Genomic DNA, 27046 nt, shown 5'->3' with positions numbered 1-27046 from the left:
AGGTTGCAGACACCGTATCACATTTGAAGAGTCGCTGACATGCCGAAACAGCAGGAACCCCCACAAGTGACCTCATTTTGTAAACTATACCTCTCAAGGAATTTATCTAGGGAAGTAGTGAGTATTTTTACATTTTTAAAGTCATACCATTGGCAGTGAAGAAAAAATAATTATATTTTTTACCACAAAAAAATTGTTTAAGCCTCATATTTTACATTTTCACACAGGGCAATGGGTAAAAATGGTGCCAAAATGTGTCACACAATTTCTTCTATACAGAGCCCCTAAGTGCAAGAAAAACAGAATCCACCCTCAAGTGACCCCATTTTGGAAACTATACCCCTTTGGGAATTTACCTACAGGTGTAGGGACAAATGGGTGTTTTCCAGAAACAAGCAGCATTGGATGTTGCTGAGTGAAAATTTCAAACTGCCGTTGAAGTGACCACTACGTTGTAGTGTCCAGTACATTGTGCCCACTATACATACCAGGATGGGGTTGAGGGGGGCCATACATATCAGAATAGAGATGAGGGGTACCATGCATACCAGGATAGGGATGCGGGGTACCATGCATACCAGGATGTGGGATGGGGTGCCATTCATACCAGAATGAGGGATGGGGTGCCATGCATACCAGGATGAGGGGTACCATACATATCAGGATAGGGATGAGGGGTACCAAACATACCAGGATGAGGGATGGGGTGCCATGCATACCAGGATTGGGGGATGTGGGGTGCAATGCATACCACGATAGCGATAAAGGAAACAATACATACCAGGATGAGGGATGCGGTGCCATACACACAAGGATTGGGGATGAGGGAGCCATGCATACTAAGATTGGGATGAGGGGTGCCATGTATTTCAGATTTGGGATAAAAGTTGCCATGAATACCAGGATTGGAGATGAGGGGGCCATGCATACCAGGATGAGGGATGGGGTGCCATGCATACCAGGATGAGGGATGGGGTGCCATGCATGGCAGGATTGGGGATGGATGAGTGGTGCCATGCATACCAGGATTGGTGATGAGGCAGCCATGCATACCAGGATGAGGGATGGAGTGCCATGCATACCAGGATTGGGATGTTTTGTCAAAAAAAAAAACTAATGAAAAAATCTCAATAAAAATTTATTGGATTAAAAAAAAAGAATAGGAAAAAGGCTTCTCCCCTGTGTGGGTTCTCTGGTGTTTATTAAGATGTGATATATGGTTAAAACATTTCCCACATTCTGAACATAAAAATGGCCTCTCCCCTGTGTGGGTTCTCTGGTGCGTAACCAAAACTGATTTTTGGTTAAAACATTTCCCACATTCTGAACAGGAAAAGGGCTTCTCCCCTGTGTAGGTTCTCTGGTGCTTAATCAAACTTGATTTCCTTGTAAAACATTTCCCACATTCTGAACAGGAAAAGGGCTTCTCCCTGTGTGGGTTCTCTTGTGACTTTCAAGAATCATTCTATGATTAAAACATTTCCACATTCTGAACAAGAAAAAGGCTTCTCCCCTGTGTGAGTTCTCTTGTGTCTATCAAGAATCATTTTACGATTAAAACATTTCCCACATTCTAAACAGACAAATGGCTTCTCCCCTGTGTGAGTTCTCTGGTGGTTATTAAGATGCGCTTTCCGGTTAAAACATTTCCCACATTCTGAACAAGAAAAAGGCTTCTCCCCTGTGTGAGTTCTCTTGTGGCTATCAAGAATCATTTTACGATTAAAACATTTCCCACATTCTGAGCATGAAAAGGGCTTCTCCCCTGTGTGAGTTCTCTTGTGTCTAAAAAGATCTGATTTCTGGATAAAACATTTCCCACATTCTGAACAGAAAAAAGGTTTCTCCCCTGTGTGAATTCTCTGGTGGCTATTAAGATGCGCTTTCTGGTTAAAACATTTCCCACACTCTGAACATGAAAAAGGCTTCTTCCCTGTGTGGGTTCTCTGGTGGCTATTAAGATGTGCTTTCTGGTTAAAACATTTCCCACATTCTGAACATGAAAAAGGCTTGTTCCCTGTGTGGGTTCTGTGGTGCTTAATCAAATCTGATTTCTGGCTAAAACATTTCCCACACTCTAAACAGACAAATGGCTTCTCCCCTGTGTGAGTTCTCTGGTGGTTATTAAGATGCGCTTTCCGGTTAAAACATTTCCCACATTCTGAACATGAAAAAGGCTTCTCCCCTGTGTGAGTTCTCTGGTGATTAACAAAAACGGATTTCTGATTAAAACATTTTCCACATTTGGTGCAAAAAAATCTATTGTCCGCTGAGTGTTGTTTTTGATGTTTAAGAATAATAGACTTCTCGAAAGTAAAACTATTTCCATTTTCTGAAAGTGAAAATGACTTCTTTGCTTTAGGAGCAGTTCGTTTTGTAATGCTTATTTTATTTTGATTTTCCTTAGTAGTTGGTAATGAATCAGAAGACAGGATGTGTTTCATAGAATTAGATGATAGATCTTTGCTTTGAAGGGATGATGGTATATCTGGAGTAATGATATTCACTTCAATTGTATCCTGTGGGATCTCAAGATCATTCGATTTAAAAATCTCCTGTCCCTCTGACCTCCTGGTACAGTCATCTGCCAAGAAAAAAAACAATTACTAATTTTGAATAAAATATCCTTGAAATTTATATTTTTGAACATTTCTACTTAAAATGTCTAAACAAACACATCCCTGGGCTACATGCTAATCCAGGGAAATGAAGAGATATATGCTCAAGTTTAAAAATCTATTTTATTAGACACAAATCTAAAAAATAGAGGAATATTTAAACTTGAGCATATATCTCTTCATTTTCCTGGACTAGCATGTAGCCCAGGGATCTGTTTGTTTAGATTGATTTAGAAGTGGTATGCAATCTTTATTTCTTTTTCTATGGGATTCTTGTGTTAATTGTACTTAAAATGTCTGTAGAAATGGCAAGTTATTGATAGAATGACAGTTCACAGTCTAATAGAAAACCTCATAGGATGAACCAGTAGAGCGTGGTGTCCAACTGTTTGTTCATTCAGCCTCCAAAATATGGAACATGGTTTCCATAAACCAATCCAGCAATATCTGCTTTTCCGAAGTCAAATCTCACCATCGCTTCTGAGCTTTGCAGTGTGACCAAACCACATTTAGCATCCATGTATTTGGCATTACTATAGTGAGAAGAACCCACTTAATTTACAGTGTATGTGTCCTGGAGCACAATCTGGGCACTATGTGTTGGGTAATCAAATGGCCAATATGCAATTTTTACGCTCCAGCATCCACTGCGTGCTAATTTTCGGAAAGTGCCTGTGTAGTCAAAATAATCACTACTCCTATAGATTATTTCACTGAGGGTTGTAATTTCCAAAATGAAGTCACTTTATGGGGATTTCTACTGCCCTAGTTTTCTGACATTTTGTAATATTAGGGCTTCTGCAAATGGTTTGTCCCATCTCCTCTGGGATCTGATCCTGTGAATCTGCTTCTGTCACCAGGAGCCGCCTTACTCATTCTGCAGGCGGCGCTGGTGATGGGAGTAATTAGAGTATGGGGCTCGGTGGCTCTCGGCAATGTAAACTATCGTAAGGGACAATATTTTCTGTCAGATGAGTTTCAAGAAGAAATATTAGACATTCAAAGACAATTTTTTAGAATAGTGCAGAGCTGAGGTGTCTTAAATTTAGATCTCGGGCATTTGGAAGAGGCAATGGAGATCTTTTTGAAAGGCTACCAGGGAGTTACAGAGTCACATAAGTGAGGAAGGACGATCCCAATACAATGAAACTATCATACAGAATGAACTTGTAAAAAAAAGAAAGAATATAAAAACATGTAACATCCCCAACAACAACGTGTTATGATCTGCAACAAGTACTAAGGAAAGAAGGGGAAAGCTTTCCCTACAATAAGACTAAGCTGAATCCCTACGATGTAGGGGGCTGCCTGTTCCTAGCGAACGGACCCGCCTTAGTCCTAGGCTAGTCTGAATGGAGACCTATAGAATAAAGGTAAGGGGTCCCTAAAAGAACTAAGGACTGGAACAAAAATGGGACACCTCCTGAACAGAGAAAGTTGTTGCAGAACACAAAAAGATAAACTGACAAAAAGGTACTAGAGGGCCCAAAAGGACCAAGCGAACTGACAGAGATAGGCACAGAAGCACCTGGCCAGCAAAACAGTCAAAAAACAATGAAGTCCACCACAGCCAAAAGGGCGGAGCTGGAATATAAAGGCAGATGGTCACGTGACTGCAAAACACAAGATGGAAAAACAAACAGGAGGGTTCTAACACAACGTATGTATGAAGGGAGAAATCCAACACTAAACTGGAGTTGCACTCATTTATGATAAACCATTGGAGCTACGATGAATTCTGACCAGAAGAGTAGAGAAAGTATTAGCGCCCCCATTTCAGGAGAGATTGTGCAGTAATCTGAATTCCTTAGGATTGAAAACATAATGGAATTTATGACGTGGAGAGAATCCATGAAACCAGGGCTCGAGCCAACATCTCCTGCAGACGTGAATAAATGTATATCACAGCCATCAGCCACGCACAGCTTAGAGATATATCATGGCACAGGTGTAATGTTTTCTGTATAGTTTATCACAATCCTGTTTGAAGTTAGTTGGTTTAAAAAGAAATTGAAAAGTCAGGATAAAGGGAAACTCTGTTGTTATTGTACAGTGTCTTGTAGGTACCATATGAGCACATTCAGCAGCACAGAAGGGAGAGAAGGTAGATTCATCCAATAAGATATCAGGGATCTAGGAAGCCAACAGCATCATTACCCTCCGCTTTCTCTTACAGACCCATCATAATATTTTTCTTCAAGTGATTTTCTAACTTGTCAGCACATTCTACGTATGCTGTCATTTGGCTTTGTAGTTTACAGATTTGGGCAGGTAACGAACAGTGTCTTCTAATCCCAGGGGGTAGGTAGATCCTCCAGGTTGTAAGTTCTATAGAAAAGGGCTTTCACGATTTCACAAAGTAATTTGAACATTTTCGGATAAAGGAGAATGTTGTGGTCGAGCGGTAAAATGGTGATCACACGATTGTGATACGGCCGGACTACACTACCGATAAAGCAGCCACAGCGGGTGACTGAGAAGAATCAGTAACTTCTTTGCATTTAGTGGTTACTACTCACCTGGGTAGTCATATGTAGGAATCTCTTCTTTACAACGCTCATCACCCGTCATATATGTCGCTGTAGCATTAATATGGGTCTGATCTTCACTCTGGAACAAATATTATAAAAGTCAGATGGAGAAGTCCCATCTATAATCAGCTCTAATCCCGTCATCTCCACCGTTCTCATTACACAAATATAAATACTGGTGGATAAAACAAGACTGAGCACAAAACCTTCACAGCCGTCTACACATCATAGGGGAGATCTCATGACACCTTCTCTCCATCTACCTGATGATCCTGAGGAACATTGGGATCTTCTTGTTTACAGTCCTGTGGAAGAAGAGGACAGGGACATCTCTCTGGTGTTGTCCTCTTACTGGATCGATCTGGAGGAAACACATACAGGGACTGAATTAATTATTTTCATACAGATAATTGTAGGCCGTGTGTATTTAGTCCTGTCATTTACCTGGTGTTGTGAGAGGCTGGGGAATCTCCATCATGACGTCCCTGTACAGATCTTTGTGTCCTTCTAAATACTCCCACTCCTCCATGGAGAAATAGACGGCGACATCCTGACACCTTATAGGAACCTGACACATACATTGATACTGTCATCTCCCCGATCCCTTCTTAGCGTTACTGTATAATGTCCCAGCATTCCCAGTAATGTCACCTCTCCAATCAGAAGCTCAATCATCTTGTAGGTGAGTTCTAGGATCTTCTGGTCATTGATATCCTCATGTATAATGGGGTGAGGTGGAGGCCCCGTGATTAGTCTCAGGGGTTTTCCCCATCCCTCAGACACAGGGTCCTGACAGCGCTCACTAGAGGTCTTCTTCACTACTGTGTAATCCTGGTTATGGAGAGACACATTAATAAATCTCACTACAGACATTTCCAGAGTCCTCACCTCTCCAGTTCTGTCCATCTGTTATTCCCATAGATAAGAATGATGTAATGTGACGTCATCAGAATCTCTCACCTCTCCAGTAAGCCGGAAGAGGATCTCTAGGGTGAGGTGTAATATCCTCTCCGCCATCTTGTCCCTGTCCATATCCATCTTTGATGGATAAATCAGGAAAATATTCTTATATAGAAGATCTCCACTGAGAGGATTCGGTGTTGTAGATACCTGAATGAGTAGAAGATAAAAATCCTGTTGGTATAATACAACTATTGGAGATAATGAGGGGAAACATATAAGGATATTTATTATTTTATAGTATTTAGTTTTTTCTTTACATCTAGTAATAAAACCTTTATATTTTAGGCCACAGACAACAAGCAATTTCTTCCTCGGAGTCTGCAGCTGAATACGTTTCTCATAGACTTATCTTCCATACCACTAATTCTCGTCTCATTTTTCGACACTGGAATTGGCATCAGCAATACTGCAGGAGATATTCATTTCACGTGACATGAGAAATAACTACATGATGAGGCAACATCTTCTACTACAGCTCTAAAAACATATTTAGCCACAAACCGTCATTGAACACATCACCACCGGCTGTCTGTATGAATGTTTCCCGTCTTCCCCAGACTGTAATCTTCTATCAAGTTACAGCTCATGTCTGATTCACACACAGAAGTTTGAGGCTTTTATAAAAGCTGTTTTGATTGCACAAACACTGCGGACAGCAATTATTTGATACCAAAGTCTGCGTGTACAGTGTATTATGAAGTTTATTTCTGGCCTTAGGCTTTCCAATATTACAAGAGAAAAAAAAAAAAGCAGATATTAAAATGTTTCAAAAGAAAATTGTCACCAACAATTCTTGTAAAAAGAAAAAACATGCAAAAAGCAGAAAACACATTTTATTATTTCTTAACACGTTAAACATTTTTTGGGGTTTTTGTTTTTATATGAACTCTTTTGGGCACCAGAACATACATGTACACAGTAAGGATGGCACAGATGCGGCTGCAACAAAATCCCTGGCAGCTTAACCACTTGCTCCTGCGAAAAGCAAACATGGCATCTAAGGTGTGACAGAGTTCAGCCCAATGTCCCTTCTTCCCCAAATGCTCAATAGTATGGGGCTGCCTAGTTCCTACAATACTTAAATGTTTAATAATGGTTTCTGGGCCTGCAATGTACGAAAGTCTATTAGGCCAGGCCAGAGGCAGAGTCCAATAAGTTACTTTTTAACGCCACCCTTAAATATTAGACTAAAGTTGCATGAAAGCATTGATTTTGGGGGTTTTGGTTGACTACAAATGCAGTCAGTCATACAGACCACAGGAAAGCTGGAATATTTGTGAGTATGGGGGAGTCAGGAGAGATAGCTGTCTGCCAAATGACCGTTCAGCCAAAACGTATCTCATCTGTATGGGGCCGTTACTATTACACTGACAAGTGATAATACATGGAACAACAGTAGTACAGTGCATCACCTGAGAAATAAAAGGCTTGTATGTTGTACGATCGCACTAATGAGAGTTGTTTAAAAAAGTTTATAAAAAAAGGTTTAAAAAAAAGTTTTAAAGTGAAAATATCACAGTTTTAGCAAAAATAAATATTCGTCACTATAGGGAAAACATGCATATAATGGGAAAATGAAGAGGGAGGTAAGCTCACTGTTTATTCAATGCACTTTGTCTGAAGATCACCACATGGAACCGCCCTGGTCAGGGACATTTCAAGTAGAGAAAGGAGGAGAGATGAATTCTCCAGTATTGTCTATATTGTTAAAACCTCACATTTATTGTAAATTCATAAAAACTGTTGTGATGGCATACCACCAAATGCCCACATATGAAACCAATGCTTATTCATGGTTGGCAACATGTGAGTCTCTGTGATACTTTTATATCCTTCCCTTTCAAACACTTGGGTGTCCATTGATTACTGAGTACTTCTCAGACAATTTGACTCTGTACTGTATGGAAGAAAATGATAATTGTCACAGTTTCACCCCTCACTGTGTCTGGGATGCAGTTACTGACAGCTCAGCTGTCCAATCTTGTACAGGGGCGTGCTGGAGCTGTCGGTACTTTGATTGACAGCTTGGTGGTCCAATCTGGTTGAAATATCCCTGGCGGCGTGCTTGCATGGTGCACCACCTCCCACCATGCAAGACCGCAATCTTACCTGTCAGTCCATGCTGCACTCTTTGCTCCATTACCTGCTGTGTCCATGTCTCTTGTCTGATTGCTTAGGGCGTCGGTGCGGCTTTCTGCTTGTTTCTTATAGCTACTGTGTGCACAGTCCTAATGCGTCCCCAGCCTATTGCTGTGAGTCACTGGATACTTAAACCCCCTCCACCCAGTAGGAGGTGCCTGAGCAACACTTTCACTCAGTTTGTCTTTTGCAACTGAGGTGCCAGGTCCTGTCCTGACTCTAGTCTGTCTGCCACCCTGGGGGCTGAGTACCCAGGGCCTTTTCCTGTACCTGTGACTTCTAGTCTGTTTCCGCCACCCTGGGGGCCGAGTACGCAGGGCCGCTACCTGTATCTCTGACTTCTAGTCTGTTTCCGCCACCCTGGGGGCTGAGTTCCCAGGCTCGTTCCTGTATCTTGTTCTCGGTTCAGTTCCTGTCTGAACAGTGTCCTAGCCCATTACTTATTTCTATGTTCGTACCTTCCCTTTGCCTGCAGTGTCTGAACCTGCACCTAACTCCAACTTCTGTACTTCTGTTTGTGAGTTTTGTGTCCACTCGCTACTTCATTGTAAGTACCTTGTGTGTATCTGGTTCTGCTTGTCCCCTTTCCCTGCCTCCATATCTACCTCCTGTGTTCAAACCATCTTCCTGTATTTTCCAGTCTGTTCCATGTGAACAGAGCCCTGTCCTGTCTGCCTTCACCTTCTGCTCTGTTCTGCTTGTTCACCGCTCCGGTGGTTCCGCTCTGCTCCGCTTGTTTACCGCACCTGCGGTTTTGCTCCGCTCTGCTTGTTCACCGCACCTGCGGTTTTGCTCCGCTCTGCTTGTTCACCGCACCTGCGGTTTTGCTCCGCTCTGCTTGTTCACCGCACCTGCGGTTTTGCTCCGCTCTGCTTGTTCACCGCACCTGCGGTTTTGCTCCGCTCTGCTTGTTCACCGCACCTGCGGTTTTGCTCCGCTCTGCTTGTTCACCGCACCTGCGGTTTTGCTCCGCTCTGCTTGTTCACCGCACCTGCGGTTTTGCTCCGCTCTGCTTGTTCACCGCACCTGCGGTTTTGCTCCGCTCTGCTTGTTCACCGCACCTGCGGTTTTGCTCCGCTCTGCTTGTTCACCGCACCTGCGGTTTTGCTCCGCTCTGCTTGTTCACCGCACCTGCGGTTTTGCTCCGCTCTGCTTGTTCACCGCACCTGCGGTATTGCTCCACTTGTACACCGCACCTGCGCTTGTGCTCCACTCTGCTTGTTCACCGCACCTGCGGTTTTGCTCCGCTCTGCTTGTTCACCGCACCTGCGGTTTTGCTCCGCTCTGCTTGTTCACCGCACCTGCGGTATTGCTCCACTTGTACACCGCACCTGCGCTTGTGCTCCACTTGTACACCGCACCTGCGCTTGTGCTCCACTCTGCTTGTTCACCGCACCTGCGGTTTTGCTCCGCTCTGCTTGTTCACCGCACCTGCGGTTTTGCTCCGCTCTGCTTGTTCACCGCTCCTGCGGTATTGCTCCGCTCTGCTTGTTCACCGCACCTGCGGTATTGCTCCACTTGTACACCGCACCTGCGCTTGTGCTCCACTCTGCTTGTTCACCGCACCTGCGGTTTTGCTCTGCTCTGCATGTTCACCGCACCTGCGGTTTTGCTCCGCTTGTACAGGGGCGTGCTGAAGCTGTCGGCAGTGGCTGTGACGTTAGTACCCTCTGATGTACAGTTGGTCTCTCCGGAATCTGTATTAGACCTCGCTGATAAATTTTCTGGAGAGAAAGACCAGTTTAGGGTCTTCAGGGAGAGCTGTAGGTTATTTTTTACCCTGCGCCCCTGATCGTCAGGGGAAGAGTTCCAGCAGGTGGGAATAATCCTGTCCCTTCTGCAAGGGTGCCCTCAGACCTGGGCATTTTCCTTGTCCCCACAAGCCCCAGAACGGTTTTCTGTTGACGCCTTCTTTGACAGTTTAGGACTGACATATGACGAACCCAAGAGGATCCAGGTCGCTGAGGCTAAGATCATAAACCTGGTTCAAGGCGTCGCACAGCTGAGGACTACTGTACTGAGTTCTGGCAGTGGTCCACTGCAGTTCTGTGGAACAATGCAGGTCTCAGGTGCCAGTTCCACAAAGGCCTTTCCAAAACCCTTAAGGACGCCCTGGTCCTCCATGAAGCGCCTTGTTCCCTGGCGGAGGCCATGACCCAGGCCATACGAATGGACTGTAGAATCCATGAGAGACATGAGGAACACCAAGCTGCCCATTATATATCCCCGGAGCAGGTCCATTTACCGGAGGTGGAGCCATTGGAGATTAAAGTTGCCAATCTTCGTGTTGTAGACGTAGACAAGATCTCAGACTGCCTGTACTGTGGTCTCTCTGGACATTTTCTCAAGAATTGCCCTACTAGCCCTCAGGCTAGCAAACCATCAGGAGAACGTCTGAGTGTGGGTGATGGCCAAGGAGGTCACCCAGACTCCCAGGTACCTTTTTCTTCTAAAGTACTGATAAATACAGTGTTATGCTTTGAGAACCAGGTGTTATCAACATTGGCTTTCATTGACTGTGGGTCTGCTGCTAACTTTACTGATTCGGGACTGGTTCGGAAGTTAGTGTTAGGGACAGTTAGTTTAGAAAGACCCATGCAAATCTTCGCCCTTGACAAGACACCATTATCTAGGAATTTGATCAAGAAGGTAACAGTGGATTTCACGCTTCAAGTGGGAGCACTCCACTTTGAATCCTTCTCATGTTTTGTGTTGGATAATTTACCTGTTGGGTTGGTACTAGGGCTTCCATGGTTGCAGATTCACAATCCTGTTATTGATTGGTGTCAGAGGGAGATTGTTAAATGTGGCCCTAATTGTTCCAAGAAATCGCTAAAAACTGTACAAATATGCTCCTCTAGTCTGAAGGGTCTGCCGGGGTACCTGAAGGACTTTGGAGATGTGTTCTTGGAGAAAGAGACGGAGATACTACCTCCCCATCATCCTTATGATTGTGCTATTGATCTTATTCCTTGTGCCAAATTGCCTAAAGCTCTCCTTTACAATTTGTCTGGGTCTGAATGGGCAAGAATATGCTAACAAAAGTTTACGGAAGGGTCATATCTGTCCTTCCTCCTCTCCGGTAGCTGCCGCTTTTTTCTATGTATAAAAGAAAGATGGGGGTCTCCGTCCTTGCCTTGATTTCCGAGAACTCAACAAAATCATGGTTAAAAATACGTACCCACTTCCACTCATCCACAACCTATATAATCAGCTTCTGGGGGCCATGGTGTTCTCTAAACTTGATCTTAGAGGGGCTTACAATTTGATACGCATCCGGGAGGGTGATTAGTTTTTAAGGTCTGAGGGTCTGTTTGAAAACCTTGTCATTAGTGTTGAGCGAATTTGTTCAGCATTTCGGAGCCAATTTTTTGGCGCGAACAAGTCGGGACCCTGCACACGAACACAATTTTTAAATGACAAACAAGTTAACTCAACACTACTTGTCATGCCATTTGGGTTATTAAATGCACATGTCCCTGTTGTGTTACAAAGATTAAGGGAGAACTCTTTGTGTGCTAAATTAGAGAAATGTGTTTTTGGAAGGTACAGGCCATAATTGACTGGGTTCAGCTTTGTGATCTCAAGCCTTTGGAGCATTTTGTGGGAATCGCCAACTATTGTAAGAAATTTATGAAGGGGTTTTCTCAGATTGTGTAACCTCTTACTGACCTTACATGTAAGGGGGCAAATCTCAAGGTGTGGTCACAGAGTGCTATCAGGGCTTTTGAAACATGAAAAGAGTGTTTCATGTCTCTTCCCATTCTGATCTAACCGGATCTCAAAGAGCCATTCATTGTAGAGGTGGATGCTTCGGAGGTCGGAGTGGGGGCGGTTTTGTCGCAGGGGTCCAAAACACTGACTAACTTGCGTCTATGGGCTTTTTTGTCTAAAAAATTTTCGCCGGCGGAAAGAAGTTATGATGTTGGGAATCGTGAGTTATTTTCTGTAAAATTAGCCTTTGAGGAATGGAGGCATTTTTTGGAGGAGCGGTTCATCCAGTTACTGTGGTCACTGATCACAAGAATGTAGCTTACATTGAATGAGCTAAAAGATAAACTCCCACAGAGGCATTACATTCAGACCGGGGTCTAAGAATGTGAAAGCTGACGCATTATCTCGTAGTCTCAATTCAGTTTCTCCTTCAGTACCTCCATCCTCCATAATTCCTCAGGGTATTGTAGTTTCTATGGTAACCTCAGAATTGGAAAAGGAGATCCATAACGCCCAGTCATTGGCTCCTCCCACCACTCCAGGATCTAAATCATTTATGCCTGTGTACCTAAGATTGTGTGTGTTACAAGAATTTCATGATTCCGTCTTAAGTGGTCATCCTGGGGTTACTGCTACATGGAAAGCCATTGCCAGACTTTTTTGGTGGCTGTCCATGCATAATGATATCAAAGAGCAGCTATATTGCAGGCACCAAGGTTGTGCAGCGTCCCTCAACCCCAAGGACGCTGCACAACCTTGGTGCCTGCAATATAGCTGCTCTGTGGTATGTTTATCATCTTGTTACACCATGTTTTGCATTTTGCACTGTTAGGATATCTTTAACTCACAGCTTGCACTTTAGCACTTTATGGAAGTATAATATTAATTTTATACCATATACATATAATATTAGGCATATATATGCAGTGGTTGATCCCTCATAGCATGGAGGTGCTTTTTATCTCTTTTCTATTTTGTGTCTGTGTATTTTATTAATAAAAATTTAATGTTTGCTGAATTAAATTTGGTCTCTGACTAATTTATCAGATTCTGGACCAAATTATTTGATATTTTTGGAAGGAATAAGTCATGTGCTAGACCTTTGTACTGACCACACATATATTTATACCTGTAGATGAGATCCCCTCTGAGGCGTCGTTTTTCTAAGCTAAACAAGCTCAACTTTTTCAACCTCTCATCATATGAGAGGTCTACTATCCTACAGTGCTGGCCAAAAGTATTGGCACCCCTGCAATTCTGTCAGATAATACTCAGTTTCTTCCTGAAAATGATTGCAATCAGAAATTCTTTGGTATTATTCTCTTCATTTAATTTGTCTTCAATGAAAAAAACACAAAAAGAATTGTCCTAAAGCCAAATTGGATATAATTCCACACCAAACCTAAGAAAGGGGGGTGGACAAAAGTATTGGCACCCTTTGAAAAATCATGTGATGCTTCTCTAATTCGTGTAATTAACAGCACCTGTAACTTACCTGTGGCACCTAACAGGTGTTGGCAATAACTAAATCACACTTGCAGCCAGTTAACATGGATTAAAGTTGACTCAACCTCTGTCCTGTGTCCTTGTGTGTACCACATTGAGCATGGAGAAAAGAAAGAAGACCAAAGAACTGTCTGAGGACTTGAGAAACCAAATTGTGAGGAAGCATGAGCAATCTCAAGGCTACAAGTCCATCTCCAAAGACCTGAATGTTCCTGTGTCTTCCGTGCGCAGTGTCATCAAGAAGTTTAAAGCCCATGGCACTGTGGCTAACCTCCCTAGATGTGGACGGAAAAGAAAAATTGACGAGAGATTTCAACGCAAGATTGTGCGGATGGTGGATAAAGAACCTCGACTAACATCCAAACAAGTTCAAGCTGCCCTGCAGTCCGAGGGTACAACAGTGTCAACCCGTACTATCCGTCGACGTCTGAATGAAAAGGGACTGTATGGTAGGATACCCAGTAAGACCCCACTTCTTACCCTGAGACATAAAAAAGCCAGGCTGGAGTTTGCCAAAACTTACCTGAGAAAGCCTAAAACGTTTTGGAAGAATGTTCTCTGGTCAGATGAGACAAAAGTAGAGCTTTTTGGGAAAAAGCATCAACATAGAGTGTACAGGAAAAAAAAAGAGGCATTCAAAGAAAAGAACACGGTCCCTACAGTCAAACATGGCGGAGGTTCCCTGATGTTTTGGGGTTGCTTTGCTGCCTCTGGCACTGGACTGCTTGACCGTGTGCATGGCATTATGAAGTCTGAAGACTACCAACAAATTTTGCAGCATAATGTAGGGCCCAGTGTGAGAAAGCTGGGTCTCCCTCAGAGGTCATGGGTCTTCCAGCAGGACAATGACCCAAAACACACTTCCAAAAGCACTATAAAATGGTTTTAGAGAAAGCACTGGAGACTTCTAAGGTGGCCAGCAATGAGTCCAGACCTAAATACCATAGAACACCTGTGGAGAGTCTCAAAATGGCAGTTTGGAGAAGGCACCCTTCAAATATCAGGGACCTGGAGCAGTTTGCCAAAGAAGAGTGGTCTACAATTCCAGCAGAGCATTGTAAGAAACTCATTGATGGTTACCGGAAGCGGTTGTTCGCAGTTATTTTGGCTAAAGGTTGTGCAACCAAGTATTAGGCTGAGGGTGCCAATACTTTTGTCCGGCCCTTTTTTGGAGTTGTGTGTGAAATGATCAATGATTTGATTTTTGCTTCATTTTCTTTTGTGTTTTTTCCTTGCAAGCAAATTAAATGAGAGAATAAGACCAAAGAATTTGTGATTGCAATCATTTTCAGGAAGAAACTGAGTATTATCTGACAGCATTGCAGGGGTGCCAATACATTTGGCCAGCACTGTATATAATAATCTAGTTGTCCACCTTTGAACTGACTCTACTTTCTGAATATCCTTTTTAAAATGTGGAGCCCAAAACTGGATCTCATATTCCAGATGTGGTCTCACCAGTGATTTATAAAGGGGTAACAATACGTTGGGATTGCAGGATTTTATTTCTCTTTTTATGCACCCTAAAATCTTGTTTGCTTTTGCGGCTGCTGCTTGACATTGAGCACTGCTGCTCAGCTTACTTGTAACTAGAATACCCAAATCCTTCTCCTGTTCTGTAGTCCCGAGTATACTCCCACTTAATGTATATGCAGCATTAGGATTACTACATCCTAGGTGCATTACTCTACATTTATCTACATTAAACCTCATCTGCCAAGTGTTTGCCCATTCAGTCATCTTATCCAGATCGTTCTGCAATATCGTAATGTCAAGATCAGATTTTAATATCCTACATAGTTTGGTGTCGTCAGCAAAAACTGACACTTTACTTTCAATCCCATCCCCAAGGTCATTAATAAAGAGGTTAAAGAGAATTGGTCCTAGCACAGATCCCTGTAGCACCCCACTGCTGACTATGTCCTATTTAGAGAATGTACCATTTATGACGACTCTTTGTTTCCTATCATTTAGCCAATTCCTCAACCATCTACATATAGTTCCCCCAAGTCATTGCTTCTGTAGCTTCAGTATATGTGGTACAGTATCAAATGCCTTTGCAAAGTCCAGGTAAATCACATCAGCCGCATTACCAACATCCAGATTTCCACTTATCCCCTCATAGAACCCCAACATGTTGGTTAGACACAACCTATTTTTCATGAATCCGTGCTGATTATCATTTATTATATTATTCTCTGCAATATATCTCTGCAGGTCATCTCTTATGATGCCCTCAAAAACTATGCACACTACTGATGTCAGACTTACTGGACGGTAGTTACCTTGATCCACCTTCTTACCTTTCTTAAATATCGGTACCACATTAGCTATCCTCCAATCCTGTGGCACTACCCCTGTTACAAGAGTGTCTAAGAATATGAGATGCAGCGGTTTGTCAATTACTGAGCTCAATTCCCTCAGTATCCGTGGATGAATACCATCTGGTCCAGGGGATTTGACAATGTTTAATTTGCTCAGACGCAGGCGTACTTCTTTTGTGTTAAATTAGTTATATTAGGAGGTGAACTTTGATTTTTGCCCTCTTGAAAGAACCCTGAAACAGACTGTTTGAAGGTGAGCACGTATGAAAAGTGTCTGCTTAATATCTCAGCCTTTTCTTTGTCCTCTATAATTATCTTGTTATTATTGTCTTTTAAGGGGCTAATACCATCTGATTTACTCTTATTGATGTATGTATAACATTTTTGGGAATTTAATGTCCCTGTCAATTTGTTTCTCTGTAGATAATTTTGCTAGGTTGATTTCTTTTTTACATTTCTTATTTAGGTCTTTATACTACTGAAATGCTATTTCAGTATTCTCGGCCTTCAAGATTTTGAATGCCCTTTGTTTTTGTCTTATTTATCCATAATGGTTTCTTTTTATTCCTGGTTCCTTTTTATTCCAGGGTATAAATTTTCTACAGGAATCTAGTAGTATTTCCTTAAACATGACCCATTTACATTTGGTATTCCCAGTTACCATGATATGGTCCCAGTCTACACAATTAAGCTCTTCCCTTAATTTGTTGAAATCAGCTTTCCTAAAGTTCCAGGTTTTAGCATTTTCGTTTTGAAATGTTTTATTAAATATTACATTGAAACTTATCATATTATGGTCGCTGTTTCCCAAATGCTCCCGGACCTCTAGATCTGAAATTGTATCTGGTCTATTTGACAGCACCAGATCCAGCAGATTACCTCCCCTGGTTGGTTCATCTACCAACTGAGAGAGGTAATTGTTCTGAACTGTGGATAAGAATTTGCAGCTTTTAGCACAAAAGATTCTATGTCCCAATGAAAATCTGGATAGTTAAAATCCCCCATAATAAGGACCCTATTATTATTTGCTGCATTTTTAATTTGTTCTAACATTTCATCCTCTAGAAGTTCAGCTATATTAGGAGGCTTGTAGCAAACTCCTCTTAGCAGCTTTCCATTATTGCCATCCCCATGTACATTTACCCAAATTGACTCTACATTGTCGCAATGTTGTCATTGAGCACAGATTTTAAGTTGGATCTTACGAAAATACACATCCCTCCACCTTTTTTCTCTTTCCTGTCCTTTCTAAATGTAGTGTATCCCTCTATATTTGTCACCCAGTCATGGCTTTCATCCAGCCAGGTTTCTGTAATACCCACCACATCGTATTCTCTGACCGACATAAGAGTCTCCAGTTCAGCCATTTTGTTTGCAAGACTTCTTGCATTTGCTAGCAGACATTTAATACAATTAGCAAATTTCCTACTCAACTCCTTACTTTCCTTGCTTATCCCAGCCCCCCCTACTCTCCCACTCTGTCTAGTCTATCTAACCCCTTATAAGCATGACTACCCTCCCCCCAGATCTTAGTTTAAAAGCTCTCCCATCCGTCTGACCATTTTTTCCCCCAGCAAAGCTGCACCTTCCCCTATTGAGATGCAACCCATCCCTACCGTAGAGCCTGTAGCCAACCGCGAAATCGGCACAGTTCTCCATGAGCCCAAACCCTTCCTTCCTGCACTAATTTCTAAGCCACTGATTTATCTCCCTAAGCTCCCGACGACTTTCTAGTGACGCAGGTGGAGAAAGACGCAGGTGGCACCGGCAGTATTTGTGAAAACACCACCTTTGAGGTCCTGGTCTTCAGCTTCCCTGTACTCATTTTTAAGGACCTTCCACCTCCCTCTAACTTTGTCATTAGTACCAATGTGTACCATGAACGGTGGGTTTTCCCCAGCTCCACCCAGCAATCTGTCTATCCGATCCGCAATATGTTGAACCCGAGCACCCGCGTTATGTTTTTGTGAAAAGTGTCTTGAAACCACAGACACGTTTAATGTTGTGGGATTGATGGTGTCGGATAATTGTCTGCTAATATAGTTTTTTGCGGACCTGACGTGCATCCCACATATTGTAGTTAACTCTCTATACACTCTATTAAATAGATGACCCCTATAGTGTTACAATTGATGAAATTGTGTATTGCAAATTGCTGTCCCATTAGGTTTTCTTCAAAGGTGTCGGTTTTATAAACATAGTTGCATGCTTTACAGGATGAATGTCCACATTTAAAAAAAAAACTTATAGGATAACCAAGTCACATTGCGTTTGATAATTGTTTCTTGAAAATAACTAGTTGAAAGTATTCGGCCTAGTGTAGAAGCCTTATTGGATACAAAACTCAAAATATGCAAAAGAATTTACAAAGTCTGGAGGAAGGATCTCAGACATCAAAAAAACTAAGTTTGAAAGAGATATCAAAGACTACGAGTCAAATTCAATTTACACATAGAAATGAAACAAACCAAGAGCTACTGTTATGAAATACAGGTCACACAATAAATTCAAAGGAAATAGAGGAGAGCGGAGGTCAGCTTCACAAATCCTAAAGTGTCCATGGGTTCCTCTAATTAAAATTCTCTGAGGACTTATCTGATGTATCAGTGGGATCAACTAAAGACAGATGGAACAAAAATAAATTCTCAAGTACTCCCCAAAATTCAGCACAAAACAACGGAGAGGGGCGGGCAGAAAGCACAAAAGGTGCCCGGACATGTGCGTTCCATGCCGGAGTGCATCACAGTCTCGGAAGCATGCGTTCCACACCAGAGCGCATAATGGTTTTGGATTGCATTCCACCAACATAGGATTTTTCTATCTCTGAGATCAGCGTCATGGGAGACTAAAAACAAGTATTGCACATTCTCCCATCATGCAATAAGCATGTAGGTCTACTTTATCACTACAAAAAATATGGGATGAGAGCCCACAGTATATTCCTAAATGGTCAAATTTCCCCTCTATTGCACAATTAGAGATACACAAGGATCACCACACTTGTTAATTATGAAATAGTATAAGTGGAATATAATTGATAAGTAATAATTCAGATATAGAAGCTCAGATATCTAGATGAAGTACAACAATATGTAAACCCCATTCACAGGGAACCAAGTAGCAATGGGTAGAGTATACAATCCAAAAATATAATCCAGAATGGGTCTGTATTCACACAAAACAGGCATAGGAAATTTGCTCATTGAGTCCCTTAGACTGGATTCACTGGCCCCTAACAATCCACTCACTTTCTTTTTTGAGGATACATCTATTGTGATCTCCTCCTCTCACATTGGGTTTAACAACCACAATGATACAAAAGGAGATGTCTCCGGTTTCACCGCAATGTACACTGTTCATGTCTCTCGCTAATGGGGTTTCCCAACCATGGCATATATCACCCAAATGCCCCCCAACCTCCTCCTAGACTCCCTCTTGATCTTGCCTACATAATCTAGGGGGCAGGTGCATGTGACCATATATACTAGTCCTGAGGTTTTACAGTTCGAATAATCCCACTGGAAAAAAGATTTCAACCATGGAGGAGCTCAAGAAACATTTACATGGTCTCATCCAATTACATGTACAATGTCCTTCAAATCTAAAGAAACCGCAGATTCCTCTATCTAGCCAAGTCCCCTTGGGTGCAGGTTTTTTATAGAAATTATGCACTAAATGGTCCCTAATGGACCGACCCTTTCTGAAAGTTATTGTAGGAATAGATCCCACAGCACCCTCAGGTCCGGGATAGTCACAAGTATATCCCAGTGTTTTCTGAGGATATGAAAGATACAGTCACTCTGTCATAAGTTTTTCTTACTCGTGTAGTCCAATATTTTTCTTAGTCTCATGGATTGGTATGGAGGAGCGTTTGGCTCTCCCATTTTTCTGCAAACGATGTGAAATCCAAAATGTTCCGTGAGTACCCTTTTTCCCTGAATCTGATGTTCAGGTCTATTGCCTGTATATTAAAATCTGTGACATTAGAGCAGTACCCTCTCAACCATAAAAATTGGCCCTTGGGTATTCCTCTTTTTATGGAGATGGGTTGGTGGTTATCCCACTTCAATAGTTTATTAGTGCTTGAAGGTTTATGGTAGATGTGTGTTCTTAGGGTCCCATCCCAATCTTTCTTGATTAGTACATCCAAGAACGGCAACTGGTAATAATTAAACTCTGATATAAATCTCAGGCCCACTCTATGGATATTGAGTTCCCTGACAAATTCAAAACATTGTTCACTCGTCCCTGACCAGATGATAAAAATGTAGTCAATATATTTGTATCATACCCCAATATATGGATGTCATCACTTATGATCATCCTTGAATATTGTGGATTCCTCCCACCAGCCCAGGAATAGGTTAGCAGTACCCCTGAGCTGGTGGAAGTACTTCCTGTCAAAAAGCAATACGTAATGAGTAAGAGTGAATTTTAGAAGATTCTCCATGAAGTCATTATGTCTGCTACACTCCATTGATCTCGATTTCAATAAATGTCTTACTCCTCTGATACCATCCTCATGCGGTATATTAGTGTACAAAGCCTCGATATCTAGAAAGCCCTGCTCCCCTACATGCATGTATATGTGGCGCCCCTGCGAGTTCAGTCGCCACAGAGGTACTGCATCTCACCCAGAGGTGTGGTATCTCACTCTCAGGTAAGGATAGAGTGCTGCCCAGGACCCAAACACTTGCATCCAACACTACACTACTCCAGACCAGCAGGAGGGGCAAGATTCGTCGCGCTTCCTGCTGAGCCCTGTCCCTGGCTGGAGTGGGGGGGACCAAAATAGGGGGAACCATGTAGTGGGTGTGGGTGGAGGAAGAATTTCAGATGAGCACTTGTTAGGACAGTATATAGAGTGAAGCCATCTTGAAAGGACAGGTCAGTCAGTCAGAGCAGTCTGAGAGGAAGAGTTGGGAGCAGGAGCTCTGCAGGTGCTCGGCTCAGGAGGAGGGCCTAGAGAGAGGCCCAGGACAGACTGAGGAGGAGAGGAGCAGGAGGAAGGCTCCAGGAACGAGGAAGGGATCCCAGGGGTACGGGCAGTGCTGGAGGCCACCCGTACGCCCGAATCTGCCAGGCGGTGGAGGGATCGAGCCGCAGAGGGGACCGGCCCCTAACTAGTGACAATTACAAAGTTCAACTAGAAACCGGAGGCTTCTGTACTTTCAGGGTGCAGTTGCCACATCCGCACTCAAGTCGCCAAAAAGGTAACCACATAGGATCCAGGGAACTCCAGGTTGCCCAGAAAGATCCGAGGATACCGGCTTGGGACATTGTTTGGCGAGGCTCAGGGCAAGGAGGGTGAGCGCCAGTGTGGCACCCCTGAGGGTTCAGTCACCACAGGTGTACTGCACCTCATGGAAAGAGGTGTGGTACTTCCTCTCCGAGGTAAGGATGGAGCACCACACCGGACCCCACCACACATCCACACTACACACTCCCATTCTGAAGGGGGTTTAGAGCATAATGTGCTGCCCCGGTCCTGAATGGAGGAGTATGGGGGGAACCAAAAGTAGGGGGAATCTTAGTGAGTGAGGATGGAGGAAGCACTTTACGGTTACACCAATGGATCCATATAAATATGGAGTCCATCTTTAATACAGGGTCTTTGGTCGCAGTTCCCTGGAGGAGCCAGACAGTACAAGCTGCAGATGCCTCAGGAGGCTGCGATGCCCGGTCTCAGGCCTTGAGATAGGGGACTTGGGCAGAATTGAGTCACAGCAAACTCTGTCCAAGTAAGAGGGCCTAGGAGGGGAGCAGAGGAAAAGAGCTCCACAGGCGAAAGGATCTCAACGGGTGCTGACGGAGCGGAGTCGCCACCGGCTACCCTTGTTCTGACTGGGTCAGAGAGACTCCCGCCGCAAAAGGGGGTACCGGTCCCCGATTATCTGACTTTGTACTCCATGTCTCTGTCAGAAAAGTCCGGAGGCTGAAGTGGATCCCAGGGGGAATACGGACGGAGCGGAGTCACCACCTGTATTCCTTTAATCTGCGTCTATCCAGAGGGACCCCAGCCTTGAGCCATGTTTACACTCCAGTCACCAATAAAGGACTTAGGCGGTCCAGGTGCTAGAAGTCACCTTCAACGGACATTGCAGTACCTGTACGGGACTTTAATGGGGCACGAGGCGGTTCTAGTACGGTAGGAGAGAGGAACATTCCGGTGCAGGGGTTTTGTCTGGTGCAGCCGAGCTACCCGGAGTGTGCTGAACCCCATCCTGGTGGCCGCAGTATGCCGTGAGGAACAAAGAGAAGCTTTGTGGCTGAAAACAAGTCTACCGTGAGTAAAAACCTGGATGACTTCATACACCGCCTCTTCTCTCTCATTTCTGCGCGGCACCGCGACCACCATTCCTCTGCACTGCACTTCTTCTACCCTGCCCTGAGGCCTAGCTCCACCTGCGGGGAGCTATAACATCCTGGCAGCCAAAACACCGGCCTTAGAGGACTGCTGCAGCGCTGGTGGTACTCACCAGAAACCACAGGTGGCGTAGTCGACAAATAACCACTCTTCCACTAAAGCCCATATTTTTAATGTGTGCGCCCTGGGCACGGACAGGGCCAAGGCCGCGACTGCATCCACCCCTACAAACACTGGCCCGCCGTCCGAGTACACCTTTTCCCAGGGAGGGCTGACGCTACCGAGTAGTGGGTCACACACCAGCGCAGGAAGACGGCTGAGAAGGACATATAGAACGGGGTCCTGTCAGGCACTCTTGAAATACCTGAGGGATTGCTGAACCCCTGTCCGGTGAAAGCAGCACGACGTGGGTGGTTGTAATCCGGAAAGTGTAACCTGAGGAACTTAACAACTGTGAGTAAACCCTGAAGACTGCACCCCGCTGTCTCTGAGAAATAATTGCTGCGCCATCACCCCCTGCACTACACCGCACCACAATTGCAACATCTATAACATCTCAGCACAGCCCTGGAGCTAAGGTCTACCTGTGGAGAGCTAAACCAACTCAGCTGCATTAACAACAGCTCCAGAGGACCTGCTCCGCAGCGGCGGCTCCCTTTAGCCGCATACCACAGGTGGCGTCATGAACATTTATATAAAAACTATAAATCCCCTGTAAATTATCACCTTTTTATTGACCGCCCTGGGTCATGGACCGGGTCACCACCACTGTGACATCTCCCCTAGCAACGACCGGCCGGGCACCGAGTACCCCACGACCCAGGGGGCGCGTCATATACATGCTCGAGGGTATACATATAGGGGAGCAGGCAAAGGTAAAACCAATTCTAGAGGGATTATTCCAACTGTAAAACCTCAGGACTTATTCTAACTGTATGACCTCAGGCGGTACTGTGGGTACATTACACTGTGTGGGGGCATCGTACATCCTGCATAAGGGGCATTACACTGTGTGGGGGCACCATACATCCTGCATAAGGGGCATAATGGTGGCATTACACTGTGTGGAGGCATCATACACAATGCATAAGGGGCATATTGGGGGAATTACACTGTGTGGAGCATCATACATCCTGCATAAGGGGCATAATGGGGGCATTATACTGTGTGGGGGCATCATACATCCTGCATACAGGGAATAATGGGGGCATTACACTGTGAGGGGCATCATACATACTGTATAAGGGGCATAATGGGGGCGTTACACTGTGTGGGGGCATCATACATCCAGCATAAGGGGCATCATACACACTGCATAAGGGGCATAATGGGGGGCATTATACTGTGTGGGGGCATCATACATCCTGCATAAGGGGCATAATGGGGGCATTACACTGTGTGGGGGCATCATACATCCTGCATAAGGGGCAAAATGGGGGCATTACACTGTGGGGGGCATCATACATACTGTATAAGGGGCATAATGGGGGCATTATACTGTGTGGGGCATCATACATCCTGCATATGGGGCATAATGGGGGCATTACACTGTGTGGGGGCATCATACATCCTGCATAAGGGGCATAATGGGGGCATTACACTGTGTGGGGGCATCATACATACTGCATAAGGGGCATAATGGGGGCATTACACTGTGTGGGGGCATCATACATACTGCATAAGGGGCATAATGGGGGCATTACACTGTGTGGGCGCATCATACATCCTGCATAAGGGGCATAATGGGGGCATTACACTGTGGGGCCAGTAAAGGGGTCCTGTACTATGAGGACAATATGTTTCCTCCCTTCCTGTCTCCATAGTTGGGTCGTATGTATCTATTACAGGAAACAGAACAAAAACCTTATGATTCTTATAAAGGGGCAACACAAGACCCCAAAAGAGTCTCCGTGCTGAAGGGGTTAATGCCCCCTGCGCCCAGTAATGGGGTCTCCACATACCTCCACCTGCAGAGCCGCCACCACATATATGGCTGCTCTGTGCGCACAGGAGCTGTGATGAGGTCACAGGAGGGGAGGAGTCAGGGGTCACATGATCAGGGGCCTCAGTGGATGCAGGACTCTGCTGTGCTGGTTGTCATGGTGCTGGATGAGCTGAAGTTTATGTGTGGGGTCAGGAGGGGTTTACAGTGTGGATGTAGCAGAGCCGCGTGTGTACGAGGTGTACGGAGCAGAGCCGCGTGTGTACGAGGTGTACGGAGCAGAGCCGTGTGTGTACGAGGTGTACGGAGCGGAGCCGCGTGTGTACGAGGTGCACGGAGCAGAGCCGCGTATGTACGAGGTGTACGGAGCAGAGCCGCGTGTGTACGAGGTGTACGGAGCGGAGCCGCGTGTGTACGAGGCGTACGGAGGGGAGCCGCGCGTGTACGAGGCGTACGGAGGGGAGCCGCGCGTGTACGAGGTGTACGGAGCAGAGCCGTGTGTGTACGAGGTGTACGGAGCAGAGCCGCGTGTGTACGGGGTGTACGGAGCGGAGCCGCGCGTGTACGAGGTGTACGGAGCGGAGCCGCGCGTGTATGAGGTGTACGGAGCGGAGCCGTGTGTGTACGGAGCGGAGCCGCGTGTGTGCGAGGTGTACGGAGCGGAGCCATGTGTGTACGAGGCGTACGGAGCGGAGCCATGTGTGTACGAGGCGTACGGAGCGGAGCCGTGTGTACGAGGTGTACGGGGCGGAGCCGCGTGTGTACGAGGTGTACGGGGCGGAGCCGCGTGTGTACGAGGCGTACGGAGCGGTGCCGCGTGTGTACGAGGCGTACGGAGCGGAGTCGTGTGTGTACGAGGTGTACGGAGCGGAGCCACGTGTGTACGAGGCGTACGGAGCGGAGCCGCGTGTGTACGAGGCGTACGGAGCGGAGCCGCGTGTGTACGAGGCGTGCGGAGCAGATCCGTGCGTGTACGAGGCGTGGGGAGCGGAGCCGCTTGTGTGTACGAGGTGTACGGGGCGGAGCTGGGCGTGTACGAGGTGTGAGGAGCGGAGCCGTGTGTGTACGAGGCGTGCGGAGCGGAGCCGCGTGTGTACGAGGCGTGCGGAGCGGAGCCGCGTGTGTACGAGGCGTACGGAGCGGAGCCGCGTGTACGAGGCGTGCGGAGCAGATCCGCGCGTGTACGAGGCGTGGGGAGCGGAGCCGCTTGTGTGTACGAGGTGTACGGGGCGGAGCTGGGCGTGTACGAGGTGTGAGGAGCGGAGCCGTGTGTGTACGAGGCGTGCGGAGCGGAGCCGGGCGTGTACGAGGCGTGCGGAGCGGAGCCACGTGTGTACGAGGCATACGGAGCGGAGCCGCGTGTGTACGAGGCGTGCGGAGCAGATCCGCGCGTGTACGAGGCGTGGGGAGCGGAGCCGCTTGTGTGTACGAGGTGTACGGGGCGGAGCTGGGCGTGTACGAGGTGTGAGGAGCGGAGCCGTGTGTGTACGAGGCGTGCGGAGCGGAGCCGCGCGTGTACGAGGCGTACGGAGCGGAGCCGCGCGTGTACGAGGCGTACGGAGCGGAGCCGCGCGTGTACGAGGCGTACGGAGCGGAGCCGCGCGTGTACGAGGCGTACGGAGCGGAGCCGCGCGTGTACGAGGCGTACGGAGCGGAGCCGCGCGTGTACGAGGCGTACGGAGCGGAGCCGCGCGTGTACGAGGTGTACGGAGCGGAGCCGTGCGTGTGCGAGGTGTACGGAGCGGAGCCGCGCGTGTGCGAGGTGTACGGAGCGGAGCCGCGCGTGTACGAGGTGTACGGAGCGGAGCCGCATGTGTACGGAGCGGAGCCGCGCGTGTACGAGGTGTACGGAGCAGAGCCGCGTGTGTACGAGGTGTACGGAGCAGAGCCGTGTGTGTACGAGGCGTACGGAGCGGAGCCGTGTGTACGAGGTGTACGGGGCGTAGCCGCGTGTGTACGAGGCGTACGGAGAGGAGCCGCGCGTGTACGAGGCGTACGGAGCCGGGCGTGTACGAGGCGTGCGGAGCGGAGCCACGTGTGTACGAGGCGTACGGAGTGGAGCCGCGTGTGTACGAGGCGTGCGGAGCAGATCCGCGCGTGTACGAGGCGTGGGGAGCGGAGCCGCGTGTGTACGAGGTGTACGGAGCGGAGCTGCGCGTGTACGAGGTGTACGGTGCGGAGCTGGTCGTGTACGAGGCGTGCGGAGTGGAGCCACGCTTGTACGAGGCGTACGGAGCGGAGCCGCGCGTGTACGAGGTGTACGGAGCGGAGCCGCGCGTGTACGAGGTGTACGGAGCGGAGCCGCGCGTGTACGAGGTGTACGGAGCGGAGCCGCGCGTGTACGAGGTGTATGGAGCGGAGCCGCGCGTGTACGAGGTGTACGGAGCGGAGCCGTGCGTGTACGAGGTGTACGGAGCGGAGCCGCGCGTGTGCGAGGTGTACGGACCGGAGCCGCGCGTGTGCGAGGTGTATAGAGCGGAGCCGCGTGTGTACGAGGTGTACGGAGCGGAGCCGCGTGTGTACGAGGTGTACGGAGCGGAGCCGCGCGTGTACGAGGTGTACGGAGCGGAGCCGTGTGTGTACGAGGCGTACGGAGCGGAGCCGTGTGTATGAGGTGTACGGAGCGGAGCCGCGTGTGTACGAGGCGTACCGAGTGGAGTCGTGTGTGTACGAGGCGTACGGAGCGGAGCCGCGCGTGTACGAGGCGTACGGAGCCGGGTGTGTACGAGGCGTGGGGAGCGGAGCCGCGTGTGTACGAGGTGTACGGAGCGGAGCCGCGCATGTACGAGGTGTACGGTGCGGAGCTGGGCGTGTACGAGGCGTGCGAAGCGGAGCCGCGCGTGTACGAGGCGTGCGGAGCGGAGCCGCGCGTGTACGAGGTGTACGGAGCGGAGCCGCGTGTACGAGGCGTGTGGAGCGGAGCCGGGAGTGTACGAGGCGTG

General features: G+C 46.6%; 1 protein-coding gene across 1 annotated transcript; it reads right to left on the bottom strand.

Moving 5' to 3' along the window:
- Positions 1 to 1317: 1317 nt before the first annotated feature.
- On the bottom strand, positions 1318 to 24179 carry LOC141176094 (uncharacterized). The gene is made up of 7 exons (XM_073660083.1): positions 24124 to 24179; positions 6110 to 6259; positions 5801 to 5980; positions 5594 to 5717; positions 5413 to 5510; positions 5138 to 5228; positions 1318 to 2584 (listed from the first exon to the last, which is right to left on the bottom strand). The coding sequence occupies exons 2-7, from the start codon at positions 6185 to 6187 to the stop codon at positions 1461 to 1463; spliced, it is 1695 nt and encodes a 564-aa protein (XP_073516184.1). The 5' UTR covers positions 6188 to 6259; positions 24124 to 24179; the 3' UTR covers positions 1318 to 1460.
- Positions 24180 to 27046: the final 2867 nt, after the last annotated feature.

The sequence above is a fragment of the Phyllobates terribilis genome, unplaced genomic scaffold, assembly GCF_046119375.1.
Source record: "Phyllobates terribilis strain yellow unplaced genomic scaffold, ASM4611937v1 Scaffold_17__1_contigs__length_24005725, whole genome shotgun sequence".
Classification (NCBI taxonomy): Eukaryota; Metazoa; Chordata; class Amphibia; order Anura; family Dendrobatidae; genus Phyllobates; species Phyllobates terribilis.
This window is presented reverse-complemented; position numbering and strand designations above follow the sequence as displayed.